Source organism: Pogona vitticeps, chromosome 3 (genome assembly GCF_051106095.1).
Source record: "Pogona vitticeps strain Pit_001003342236 chromosome 3, PviZW2.1, whole genome shotgun sequence".
NCBI lineage: Eukaryota > Metazoa > Chordata > Lepidosauria > Squamata > Agamidae > Pogona > Pogona vitticeps.
In genome coordinates this window covers 243,205,544-243,219,810 of record NC_135785.1, presented here as the reverse complement: position 1 = coordinate 243,219,810, position 14,267 = coordinate 243,205,544, and the positions used below count along the sequence as shown (strand labels likewise).

Below are 14,267 nucleotides of genomic sequence, written 5' to 3'. Positions count from 1 at the left end.
TGTATAAAATAGGCTACAGTTGACGTGAGGGAAAATGTTAAGACGAAACCCCGCTCTCGTTTCCTTGTTATCTCAACCGATCCTTTTCCCCTCACGCCAAAGGACGTCCTTATTGGCCATTTCGAAAAAGCGCCGTCTCCCCGTGGCACCACTTCGAGCTAGTGAGAGCGAACTTCAGGTCTCGCGAGAGCTGGCTCGTCCCGATTCTTCCCCCCCAAAGCCGCCGTGATTGTTGTGGGCGCCGCCATCTTGCTTCGGCAGCGAGAGGGGGAGCCCCCTCGGGTTCTTGTTTAGCGTGTGAGCGGGAGGGCGCGCTCCGCGGGGCTGACAAGGGGCTTTGGGTGCTGCCGGGTCCCCCAATTCATCCCTTCGAAGGGTGCGGGTTCCTTTCTTAAGCCTTGTTTCGCGCGGCTGTTTCTTCGGAGGCTGGGCAGAGGCGGTGGCAAGATGGCAGTGGAGTCTCGAGTTACTCAGGAGGAGATCAAAAAAGAACCTGAAAAGCCGATCGACCGTGAGAAGGTATTAAGAAGACACGGGGAAGGCGCTGGGAAGAAGAAGGGAAGCAGGAGAAGCGTTTCACGTGTTGCAGAATAGAGATGTGGTACCCGCTTTTGTGATCGTGGTTGCTCGCCAGGGGAGGGAGGGAGGGCTGTTTCTCAGGTTGCCAGTGTATATTTAAAAAACCCAATAATTATTTATTTATTTATTCATTTGTTTATTTATTTATTTAATTTTTTACCCCGCCCCTCTAGACTATGTCTACTCGGGGTGACTTACATAGATAAAAACACATCAATATAACATGTATAAAATCATTTAAAAATACAATTACAATTATAACGATTAATTCCAAAACAATAAATTATCAAGATGGCAAAAAAAAAAAACCCAACTTAATTGACTGGAGGGAAGGCCTGCTTGAATAGCCAAGTTTTTAACTGGCTTTTGATTATTCAAAAGTAGAGGATTGCGGGTGTAAGGTGTAAGCGTTGCCTCGTTGATGTGAATTAATAGAATGGGAAACAAATTAAAGGACCCTACTTCTATGTACACTTAATAAAATGTCAGATTTCGTTTAAAGAAATTAACAGATCTTTTGGGTATTTTTTTTAAATGCCACAAGATGGAGCACAGTACAGGTTTGATTATTAGCTTCCTAGCAAGTGGAAGAGCAGATCAAGAAATAGGGATTCAGCCTGTGCTGGGATGGGGTTGCTCTCCCTCTGAAAATACAGCTGTGCAGCTTTGGGATGCTCCTGGATTCATTTCTGAGCCTGGGTGCCCAGGTTTCAGCAGTGGCCAGGAGTGCTTTTGCACAATTAAAACCAGTACACCAGCTGCACCTCCCAGCTGAATTACTGTAAGGCACTGTATCTGGAGCTGCCTCTAGAAAGTGTCTGGAAACTTCATTGGGTGCAAAATACAGCAGCCAGATCGATAACTGGGGCTAGTCACAGGCATCACATAACCTCCCCTGTTATAGCAGCTCCACTAATCCATTTTTGGGGCAGAATTCGAAGTGCTGATTCTAAACTATAAAATCCCTGAACACCTTGGGTTCAAGTTACCTCAAGAACTGTGTCTCTTTTATGAACCTGTTTGGGTGTTAAGATCAGCTGGAAAGGCCTTTCTCTCAGTCCCACTGCTGTCACAAGTGCATTTCATGGGGACATGGGGGAGAGCCTTCCCTGTTGCTGCTCCCAGAATTTGAAACTCCTTCCCACAAGAAGCCAGGCAAGTCCCATGTTTGCTGTCTTTCCACAGGCAGGCAAAGATCTTTCTCTTCAGGCAAGCTTTCCATCAGTGACTGGGTGCCTGAGTTGGGTTGTTAAACAGATTGTTGTGGCTTACTGTTTTGAACGCGTTTGTGATGTTTTTTGTTTACCATGTTGTAGTGTAGTGTTTGATCCTTACTGTTTTTTTTGTCTTAAACATAGTCTTTTAACGATGTAAGCTGCCTTGTGGCTTTTTAAGAAGATGGGGTCAAATTTATTTATTTATTTGTTTGTAATAAATTTAACTCACCTTTCTCCTTAAAAAGAACCCAAGGTGGCTTACAACAATCAATATATAGTATTTAAGTTATTAACAATGAGTATATACAATGCTAAAAGGATAAATGGATAGAAAACCAAAAAATATAAGCAACACAAAAATGCACTCAATGCAGTCAGGTCTATTTTAATAAATCTCAAATATGCTTGTATGGGTTAAATCTTATGATTTAAAAGCTTATGACAACAGCTTTTTTTGTCCCTTGGACAAAAATCTGTGGTGAAATTAACATTGCTAGGGAGCAGTTTTCTGGGGAGAGGATGTAGAAGATATACTGTATGATGGATTTCCCTTTCAGTGAGTAGAGGGAGAGGGAACAGAGGTAGGCATGGGATCTGCTTTGTAAGACAAATCACAATAAGCCAGTGAGGGCAGAACTTTCTGCCATTGCTCCTACCGTATCTATCCCAGTCTGATTACAGACTTCCACTTTTGGTCTACCAGTGGTTCTTCTTCAAAGCTGCCTTGTTGCCTCCTGTCCCACATTGGAAAAGTATATGTCCATTAAAATCAATGTGACTTTGGATGCGACAGTCGCTACATGATGGGCCTTTGCTACCAAGGAAGATAAAATTGCTGTTACACACCTTTTTCTCCCTTCCTTTTACTTGTCTAGTGTAGATTGTTAAGTTGCATCTTAGAATAGGTACTACTGCAGTATATCCTAGAAAGGGTGTTTAGGGTGGTTTTGTTTATTATTTGCATCACAGTGAATTAATGGTTTATTGATTTTGCCTTGTAGACCTGTCCCCTCTTGCTGAGGGTTTTCACTACAAACAATGGACGTCATCACCGAATGGATGAGTTTGCCAGGGGGAATGTGCCCTCTAGTGAGCTTCAAATCTACACCTGGTGAGTGCTGAGGATCTTTATGCTGTCATTGGTATAGTGTTGTCATAGCCAAACACACTCTGTTTCTAACAGTTAGGTGAAAGATCTGAACGTCTTAGTGAATAGTGATGCAAAATTTGCTGCTGTGACTTTCTTTCCGAATTTGAAATCCCCTAGCATGTTTTTAGATACCCTGCTATTTAGATACTAACAAAAACTGACAGCCTGTGGGATGTATTCAGCTCTTCTCCAACCTTTTTGGTGGTTGTTTCTACTGACAGTCATACTGCCAGGGACATCTTAGAGTTCTGTTCTCAGGAAATATTTCTAAGGCTTCCTTCCCAGTACTTCCTTACTGTGGCATAGTGGTAAAAGGTTTCTTGATTTGTGGATTGTCTTCTCGGTAAGAAGTGTCTTATTGTTGATATGGTTGGCATCTAGTGTAAATGGAACATATTTCAGTTTTGCTCAGAGTTCTTGCTTGAGTCAAGATAAATATGTTGTATAACATTTCTTATTGAGCAGGTTGTGTTATGTGCTCTATGAATGAGTGATCTTCAAAATCTCCTGTCCTCAACAGCTCTGCTCAGCTCTTGTAAACTCAAGCCTTTGGCTTCCTTGATGAGTCAATCCATCTCATATTTGGCCTTCCTCTTTTCCTGCTGCCTTCAATTTTTCCCAGCATTATTATATTTTCTCGAGAATTTTTTCCTTCTTACAATGTGACCAAAGCATGAAAGCCTCCATTTCATTTTGCCTCCGGAGATAGTTCAGGCTTGATTTCACCTAGGACACACTTATTTGTCTTTCTGACAGTCCATTATATCTGCAGAGCTCTCCTCCAGCACCATATTTCAAAAGAATCAGTTTTCTTCACTGTCCTGCTTTCATATCTGAACACAGTAATCAGGGATACAAGAGTGTGAATAATCTTGGCCTTGGTCCCCAGAAACAAATGGCAATGATAAAATCAAAGAATAAAGAAAAAAACTGGTACAGTACTGTACTAACAAAATATAGCTTGAATATTGCTTCATGGTCTGTGAAAGATTCTGACCAAGGTAACCTTCAGCTATTGCTGCTACCCAGTAGCTTGCCCTCCAGAAGTTTCTCCACCCTCATCACCATTGGGACTACCATTCTGTTCTGGTGATGTGGCCGTTATTCCTGAAGAGGATGGATGCACTTTAGTCTGGTGCCTCGACTGTAAATTTTCTCCCTTGGGTGACTCTGCTAGGAGCTCAGGCTCACAATGGAGTCTGGCCACCTGACAACATGGCTTTCAGTTCTCTGACACACTCAAGCGCCTTCAACACATTAAGGTGTGCATCCAAGAAGGGGATCCAGCAAGTGTCCTGCTCTAAATCACAAAATGAAAAGCCTGTATGAAATTGCAAGCCTCTGGTATGGTTCTGATTAGATTTGTGAGAAAGGAAGGTGGCAGGAGAGAAGCAGGACTGTTTAGGCAACAGGCAGTGTGCCTAGTCTTTTCCGTTCTGCTGACTAGCACACCCTTCAGCACTAGTTAAATGGGCACCTAAGAGGCTTTTGCACAGTCACTGAAACCTTTTCAGCATAGTGTGTGAAAAGAATTTACTGTCCATAATATTACTTATGTTGCTTTTAAGGCCAACACAAGTATGTTTTGCATGTCTTTCCTTTTTAATGTTATTTTTATTCATGCAGTGATGTTTGCTGGTTATCTTTAATTGCTATCATAGAAATCATTGAAAAGTGAAGTTGGAAGGGGCCTACAAGGCCATCAAGTCCAACCCCCTGCTGAGTGCAGGAATACAATCAAAGCATATCTGCCAGGTGATTATGTAAGTTTTTCTTGAATGCCTCCAGTGTTGGAGTACTCACCAGCTGCCGAGGAAATTGGTTCCACTGTCCAACTGCTCTAACAAGTTTTTCCTGATATTCAACCAAAATCTGGCCTCCTTTAACTTGAGCCCATTGTTGCATGTCCTGCACTCTGGGATGATGGAGAACAGATCCTGCCCCTCCTCTGTATAACAGTCTTTTAGATATTTGAAAAGTGCTATCATACCACCTCTCAGCTTCTTTACTCAAGGCTAAACATGCCCAGTTCTTTCAGGCTTTCCTCATAAGGCTTGGTTTCCAGCCCCCTGATCATCCTTGTCACCCTCCTCTGAACTTGTTCCAATTTATTAGCATCCTTCTTGAAGTGTGGTATCCAGAACTGGACACAATACTCAAGGCGAGGCCTAACCAGTGCTGAATGGATGGCGACTAGCACCTTGTGGGATTTGGAAAACAGTACTTCTATTAATGCAGCCTAAAATAATATTTGCCTTTTTTGTAGCCACATCACACGGCTCATATTTAGCTTGTGATCTACAATTCCAAGATCCACACTAGTCTTTTTTCCGCCTTCCCTCTTTTTCTTCTTCTTGAAATTGTTTGTAGTTGTGCCTTTAGAATGTATTTTTTTTAGAAGCTCCCACCCTTCTTCGACTCTTTTTCTTGTTAGGATCCCCTGCCATGCGACCTTCTTTATCCTTGTTCTGAGATTATTAAAATTGGCTTTTTAAAAATCCAGCAGACCTGTGTGGCTACACTCTGCTTTCATTTCCTTTGAAATCAAGAATTCTAGGACATGGTCACTCTCACCTAGTTACCCTTACTGCCTTTCTTGCACCAAGTCATTTTTGTTTGTCAGAATCAAGTCAAGTATAGCAAATCCTCTCGTTTCTTTCTCCACTTTTTGTAGGAGGAAATTAACAGCTGCACAAGCCAGGAATATCTTGGAAATGTCATACTTGGCAGAATTTCCCTCCCAACGTATATCTGGATAATTGAAATCTCCCATCATTACTACGTTGTGTCTCTTTGAAAACCATGCAATTTGTTTTTAAAAGTTTTGTCCGCTTCCCCTCTTTGATTGGGCGGTCAGTAGTACACTCCTACTACGAAGTTCCTTTTTTTTTTTGCCTCAGCTAGATTGATCCAGATGCTCTTGGTGGGACAGCCACTCTCCTCCTGCTTGTAGCGCTATGGGGCGGTATATAAGTCCAATAAATAAATAAATAAATAAATATTTCTGTCCAGGAATGTGTATTTTTTGACATATACTGCAACTCCACCCCCTTTTTATTCTCTCTGTTCTTTTTGATCAGTTTACATCCCTCAATTGCTGCATTCCAGTCATGGGAGTCGTCCCACAAAGTTTCAGTTATTCTTATCACGTCATACTTGCCCTCCTGAATTACAATTTTGAGTTCTTCTTGTTTGTATGCCATATTCCTGGCAAAACCCTGACATCAGAAGTTTTGTGATTTGTGGCCTGTTTGTCTTTGTACATTTTAATGAATATGATTACAGTATTACGATTATTATTGTTATGTTTATTATTCTGATTATTATTGTTAATGTTATTATTGTTGCCCTTTTGATCAGTTTGGTCCATTCCTATCATTGTGTGTAAGGCTTCATCTCCCCTTAACTCTGTTTGCGTCTCCCTCCCCCTTCCAATTCACTTTAAAGCCATCCTGATGAAATTCTTCATATTGTGGGCAGACACATTCTTCCCAGTCCTTGTTAGATGCAAGCAGTCCTTCTTCTTGCTAGCAGTCCTTCTTCCAGGAAGCTTAGCCCGTGGTCCTAATTTTTTTTTAAAAAATAATTTTTTTAAAAAAGGCAATATAAGTTATGCTGCATCAAGACATTACAATTGAGTAATTCAATGCCATACTTTCTGCCTAGTGAGTAGTGTTTTTTTAAAAGCTATGTTTCAACCTTGGTGCAGACATCCTCTTGCTTAATGCTAAGAATGTTTAACAACTCAAGAGGCTGAATGGTGGGTGCTGTAATATCTTGCTAAAGTCTCTAGATGACGTTTTTACATCTCATCCCTGATTTAAAATCTTAGTCTAGGTTTTGCTCCATAAAATTTGGTACCCTAGTAAAGCACAATTAAATATGCAGTCCTAAGCATATGAAAAATTCTCTTTTGACACAATTGAAATTAATTCTGAGTAATCTTACAATGGCTGAAATCCAATGGTGAATCACAACTAGAGTAGGGCTGTTAATTAATGGAACTTATGGAGAGCTGACATATCATATCCCTACTGATGTAGTGGGTCTACTCTAGGTGCAAAGTACTAGTGGATATCAGCCATTGCATTGTCTTACAAGTTGCTTAAGTTGCTGCAGGTATAGAAGTGATTAATTACTATAATTTTTATGCAATGTTATGGCTGAAATTTTGTTGCTTAGCATAAAAGAATTCTTACCTTTCAGTCTGTTCCTAGCTAGCCAATAAAGACTCTCTGTCACAGTACTCAGAGGTGCATGCGTACACTGGCTTGATGCCTGTGTGCGTGCTCCTGAAAAGTGTGGCAGTGAATTTCTGTTTGGTGGTTAGAAACTGACAGATAGCTAAAAGTTTTTCTTATTTTGAGCAGTTGGAATTCAACTGACTTCTGGAGGTCAGAGAAAAGACCTTGAAACACTGGCTCCTTCACATCTTCTGAAGCAGTAGATGTTTTTCACTCTTTATTTGTATGTTGTATTCTGAAGATCTTAAAAGGAAAAATAGCAACTGATAAATCAGAGTGACTAAATTTCACAATGCAGACATAGTCTGATAGTTTCTTGAACCTTAGAAAACTGCCTTAAAAGCTATTGGCTGAAGCAAAACTAACTCTTAAACAATTGTGGAATCTCGTTGACATCATGATGCAGGCCTGTGTTTCAGTTTGCTGTTTTCCTTCATAAATTAGACTTAATACTTACTATGGTGGAAAAATCCAGTCACTAAGCTGGCCTGTAACACTTTTTGATCATTCCAGGATGGATGCGACTCTCAAAGAACTAACCAGTTTAGTGAAAGAAGTCTACCCAGAAGCAAGGAAGAAGGGCACACATTTCAACTTTGCAATAGTGTATACAGATCTTAAAAAGCCTGGTTACAGGTAATACAGTCAGTGGGGACAGGGCATACATATTCTTGGAAAATCTCCAGATCCACCAATTTTAAGATATTTCTTTGGTCTCCAACACACGCTATTGAACAAATGTCCATTGATTCTGTCCCATGAACATATGAAGCCCAGTAGGTAATTATATGTCATTTCTTGAGAAATGCTGCTGTTGGTCTGAGTGGGCACCTGGAAGAAAAGAGGATCTCACTCTGAAGAAGTGGAATGGGGCTTATAAATTTGAGAGCCATAAATGAATACACTTAGCTCAAAACTGTAGATGGTTATGAGCAGATTTTGAGAACAGTTGTTGCTCCACAACTGTGCCTCCTAATAGAATAGCCTTGTACAAGCTGAGTAAAGAATTATAGAAGCTCTAAGAACGTATTCAATGTGATACAGGGGTTTTAAAGTATTCCTAGTTTTGTCTGTGCTTAAAACATCACTAACTTTTTAAATAAGTGATTCAAAGGCTGCTTTGTACATTTTTTAAATGAAATGCAGATAGGAAATATGGATGGGACAAGTTTCCCATCTGAATGGGGAAGGATCATTATACAGATGTTATATATATTATGATACAGATATATTATGCAGAGAAGAATAGATGCTGTCTGGAGGGGCGGGGTAAAAATTGAATAAATAAATAAAATAATTGGAAGTGGCTTGTATACAGTGGTGCCCCGCATAGTGAGCGCCTCAGTTAACGACGAATCCACATAGTGATGCGTTTTTTGCGATCACATTGTGATGTTCTCAGTGGCTAAAAATCGCTTTGCGATGATTGTTAAGCGTTTCGCTTACCGATTTTTGCATAGCGATGTTTTGGGAACAGCCGATCGGCGGTTCCAAAATGGCCGCACGTAGTGTTTTCGTGCCCTTTACTCACCGGGCAGCAAAAATGGCGGCCGCATGGAGGATTTCCGCATAGCGGTGAGTTTACAGCCCATAGGAACGCATTAAATGTGTTTTAATGCATTCCTGTGGGGTTTTTTGCCCCGCATAGCGACGAATCTGGATAGCGACATTTTTTTTGGAATGGATTATTGTTGCTATGCGAGGCACCACTGTATTCTTAAGAAGAGATCAGCAGTGAGATATACCATATTTTTCTGTGTATAAAACAACACTTTTTCCTAAAATAATTGAAGAAAAAATTGAGGGTTGTTTTATACTCTGAAGTAAGGGGGGAGGGATCAAGTGCTTTGATCCCTGTTTCCCTCTCCACGTTTTGCAAAGAAAATGGAGGGGGAAAGCGATTTCTGCTTTCCCCTTACATTGTCATTGCAAAGAACAGCTTTCTGCCTCCAGGTATTGCAAAGAAGATGCAGGGGGAAAGTGATTCCTACTTTCCCACTATATTTTCATTGCAAAATGTTTGCATCAAAAATGTAGGGGGAAAGCAGGAATCACTTTCCCCCTGCCTTTTCTTTGCAAAACCTGGAGGGTGGAAGCTGCTTTCTGCAACAAAAATGTAGGGGGAATGCAGAAGGTTTTCCCCCTTGACTTTCTTGTAAAGAAATTTTGATTTAGAAAAGTGGGAGGCGTTTTATATATGGGGGTGTCTTATACATGGAAAAATACGGTAGATCAGGTTGTTGAGGATGTGTTCTGTGTGTATAATGCCTCAGGTTCACTCCATGACATTTTCATTTAGAAAATTTCTGCAACACTGAGCTGTCCTGGCAAAGGCTTCAGTCTTTCTCTTTGTAATCACGGGCAATCAGAATATTGAGCAAGGTGGAATAGTGATTTGGTTTGGTGCGAGGAAACATTCCTAATTCAGATTAAATATGGTTCTTCATTTTGATCTCAAGTTGATTTACTGAAGACAAATAATGTATTGTCTTTTCCACAGGGTGAAGGAGATTGGCAGTACAATGTCAGGAAGAAAGGGCACAGATGATTCCATGACTCTACAGTCTCAGAAGTTTCAAATAGGGGATTATCTTGACATAGCAATTACTCCTCCAAATCGAGCACCACCTCCATCAGGTCGCATGAGGCCCTACTAATAACTGGCTTTCTCTGCTTGACTGTACCATCTGCTATTTTGCATTCATTAGATAAAAGCTTGTTTTTTAAGAAATGTTTTGTGCAGAGACTAGAAAACTTACTAAACCTGGAAAATATTGAAGTTATTATGAAATTGCTACAGTTGGATTAGTAGTTAGTTTTTCTGTCTTGAATTTGTTAAAACTGGGACTGTCCACTGTTTCAAATGTGCATAAAACGTAGCCCCAAGATAATTGCCCATGTATGTTTTTGAGATTGGTTATGAAGCAAATATGTTGTAAAACCAACCACTAACATGGGGAGGTTAACATTACTTGGATGTATTTCATAAGTACGCTATTGAGATTTTCTGTGAAATAAAGCAGAATGTAAATAAATATTTCCTTTAGTCAGCAGTGTGGTAGTGTGTGAATACACAAGTGGAAAAAAGTAACCTGTTGTATCTAAGACAATGCTCATCATATAGTTATTTACTTGGTGAACAGTTGTGTGTGTGCTTGTTGAATCAGCACAATCTATAAATCAAAGCTGGAAGGAAAACTGCATTTCCCATGTCCTGTAAAAAGTGTTACTGTAGCTGAACATCTAGGATACTTTTGCTCAAAAATCCATACCCTGAAAAAAAAAAATGTAGCCATGCTGTTCTGGTTCTTGTTACACGTTAAGTAGTTTTGTAGATGCAGGGAAGCCAGAGCTGAAATATCCACAATTGCTTTTCCACCCTCTCCCTCTTCTCATAACAAGCCAGATGCAACCCTTTGTAAGTAAACTATTCTATGATTGTGCGCTATCAAGGAGCTTCTTTAGTGTTCATCTGCAATCTATTATTGTGTAACTCACGCTTGAATCTTGCCTTCTTGAAAACAATTATTTGGCCTCTTCTCTGCAATAGCAGCCCTTGGAAGAATGCTAGCATGTGGCAATATGGCCACTATGTGGGCTGCTATGAGTAAGTCTGAGATACATCTAGATTTCCTGTTCTTGCCCTTGTGGTCATACATGTGTGCTTGAAAGATTTTTTAAAATTAAAAATTAAGCACCTTTGGTCATATACAGGTCTGAGAAGATAGCTTTTACAACCACTACTGAATTATGAGAAGCATAATTCTTTAATAATGTAATGATGCAACCCATTTTATTCACTGATGACTAAAAGTAGGGAGCCATCCCCACATTAGCTCTATTTCTTTTAAATGCAGGAAGATAGACGAGTCATGTGAGACTTGCTATTTACATGTTTTAACTTAACTGCTTATAAGTGAAAGATTATGTCCTTAAATGTTGAATATATAAAATATTTTATGTACAAGATGCTGCTGCTTATACAGCAGTTTGTTGCTCTTAAGTGTTGTATTCCACGGTCCAACCCAATCAGGCAACTTACCTTTTATATTAGAAATAGTTCGTAAAAGATGTGTAGAAAAAGTATTGTGAAACAATTTAGTTCCTGGACATTACAGCACTAAACTGTCAAGAGCAAAGTTTTACTGTTGTCTGTCTGCCCTTTTGTCTAGACACTACAACAGATGTAGTTTGAATATGTGATTCTTTAGTATAAACAGCTTTCTTTAAATCTGAATAATTCTCAGTAGCATGTAAAAAAATTACTGTTGTCATTGCAGTGGTACTATTTTTTTCAGAACTTAGAAAACTACTTTTGGACAGAAGCTCCAGCAATGACTATGGTGGTGGGAGAATTGAAAGTTGTACTGTATGTTTTTACTTGCAGAAGGTTTGCCATTTTGTCGTTTAGGAACCTGGTTTAATTTTCAATATTGGAGGAAGATTTTAAAAACTTACAAACAAGCATGTTTTTTAAAAAAGCATCAGTACCCTGTTTCAAACTTACTAAAACAGCTAATTCCCCCAGACCATCTTTATATCTGACCGTAAGCAGCTTCAGGAAGAGCTAATGAATTCTGGTTTAATCTTAAAAAATATTCTTGAGCTGGTATGTTTTGTCAGCAACCATTTCCCATTAAGTAGATAATTATCCGGCAGAATCAACTGCAGAAATTTTCGTTCACTAATGCGAAGTAAAAACATTAAAGGTTGAGGACCTTACATTTCTCCCTGTTGAAATTCATTTTGTTAGTTTTGGCCCAGGACTCTTAATCTGTCAAGGTCATTTTGAATTTTAATCCTGTCCTCTGGGGAATTTAGCAACCCCTTCCAATTTGGTATCATCTGCAAATTTAATCAGCATACTCTATTCCTTCATCCAAGTCATTGATAAAGATGTTGAATAGCACCGGGCCCAGAACAGAACCCTGAGGCTCCCCACTAGTTACCTCTCTCCAGGATGAAGAGAAGGCAATGGTGAGCATCCTTTGGGTTCAGTCAACCAATTACAAATCCACCGAACAGTAGCACTGTCTAGCCCATATTTTACTAGCTACTTTGCAAACTCAGTTTAAAGCTCTCCTGATCAGATTTGTAACCCTCTTAGCAAAAAACATTGCTGCCAATACGACATCGTCATTTAGTCATGTCCGACTCTTCGTGACCCCATGGACCAGAGCACACCAGGCCCTCCTATCTTCCACTGCCTCCCTTAGTTGTGTGAAATTCATGTTGGTTGCTTTGATGACACTGTCCAACCATCTCATCCTCTGTTATCCCCTTCTCCTTTTGCCGTCACACTTTCCTAACATCAAGGTCTTTTCCAAGGAGTCTTCTCATGAGATGGCCAAAGTACTGGAGCCTCAGCTTCAGGATCTGTCCTTCCAGTGAGCACTCAGGGTTGATTTCCTTTAGAATTGATAGGTTTGTTCTTCTTGCAGTCCAGGGGACTCTCAAGAGCCTCCTCCAGCACCACAATTCAAAGGCATTACAGTAAGGGATCAGACAGTATACACAGTCTTCCCTACGCCACAACTCGGCAGCAGCAATTTTAGTCCCAATTTCAAGCAGCACAACTCTGCTTGCAGAATTGAGATCTCTTGCTTCTCATCTCCTAGTGCTGTCACATTTGGAGACATAGTCCAAAGCAAGGTTCCTGCTAAGCGCTCTCTCTCTCTCTCTCTCTCTGTGTGTGTGTGTGTGTGTGTGTGTCCCTGCTTCCCCCCCCCCATGCATCTCTTCCTTCTCTGTGTAGCAATTGTGTGAGGTTCCGGTTGCGACAGAACCCAGCGTGTGTGGGGGTAGTGTCACATGCACATGCCGGGACAAAGCTCCATGCACGAGAGGCGGAACCTGCCCAGCAAGGCTGAAAATCAGAGGGTTCTTTGGTCCAAAGTCATATTGTTGGTAGAACTGCAGCAAGATGATGGAAAAAGTAATCAGCATTTTCATCCATGAGTGAAGGTTGTATTCCATTCACACAAAATCTTTGCATGCAAGCCACTGCATATCAGCATACAATAAACCACTATCAGTGGAACATACAGACAGAGCTCTAATTAAGATTGTCAATAATGTTTCATGTGACATTTATAAAGGCAAAGTAATGATATGGATGCCCAGAAAGCAGTTAGTGCATTATATGAAACAGGCTCAGGAGAGAAAAAATGAGGACATTGTATTTCAGCCTAGATATAAGGTGTTCTTATTTGATAGAAGAGAATATTCATGCAGTTGTCAGTCCTGCATGACAAGACTGTGTAATGAAATTAATATTTTTCTGATTGCCAATGTCCGTAATAAGATAAGATTCTATCACTTTTACTGGCTTTGGAGTACCTGATTCATTATAATATCTTTTGAAACAGCCATCCCTCAAGGAGGTAAGAGGGATGGCTTGTAGACAAAGGGCCTTCTCGGCAGCTGCCCCCAGACGATGGAACACCCTCCCGACTGAAATTCGTCTGGTGCTGACGTTGATGACATTTCAGCGCCAGGTCAAAACCTTCCTGTTCCAGAAGGCTTTTAATTGAAATAACATCAACTGTGGGTCCTGATGATGGCAATTTTAATTGTATTTTAATTGTATTTTAATCATTTTATTTTTATTGTATTGAATTTTAATTATTGTAAGCCGCCCAGAGACCTCTGGGTAGAGTGGGCGGCATATAAATTAAATAAATAAATAATTTGTACTTAGATATAGATAATTGTCTTAGAGTTGGAGGGGACTCGATGGATTAATACAGATGCCTCTGATACAAATTAAACATTTTTAGCTAGAAGACAACTACAGACTCTAAATTAGACAATTCTGTTGAGAATCTTTTAAAATATTAGTCTTTAATTTTTAAAAATATATTCACCAGGGATTATAGTCCAAATATTGATGAACTAGCATTGTTTTTGATAACTTTTCTAAATATCATTCACACTGAGGTCTGTGTAGGTATATGAATGTGTAGATGTGTGTGCCTGTGTGTATAATATACATACATACATAAAAACATACTTGCATAAATACATAAAAACAGTTTGAATTTCCAAAATATTACATATTCAGTATGCATCCAGATG

The 14,267-nt window shown here is 39.9% G+C and overlaps 1 protein-coding gene across 1 annotated transcript; it reads left to right on the top strand.

Moving 5' to 3' along the window:
- The first annotated feature begins 227 nt into the window (after positions 1 to 227).
- SAP18 (Sin3A associated protein 18) lies at positions 228 to 10,240 on the top strand. Its single transcript, XM_020802050.3, has 4 exons — positions 228 to 519; positions 2,798 to 2,907; positions 7,704 to 7,826; positions 9,691 to 10,240. Exons 1-4 carry the CDS (start codon positions 448 to 450, stop codon positions 9,845 to 9,847), a joined length of 462 nt encoding a protein of 153 aa, XP_020657709.1. The 5' UTR covers positions 228 to 447; the 3' UTR covers positions 9,848 to 10,240.
- Positions 10,241 to 14,267: the final 4,027 nt, after the last annotated feature.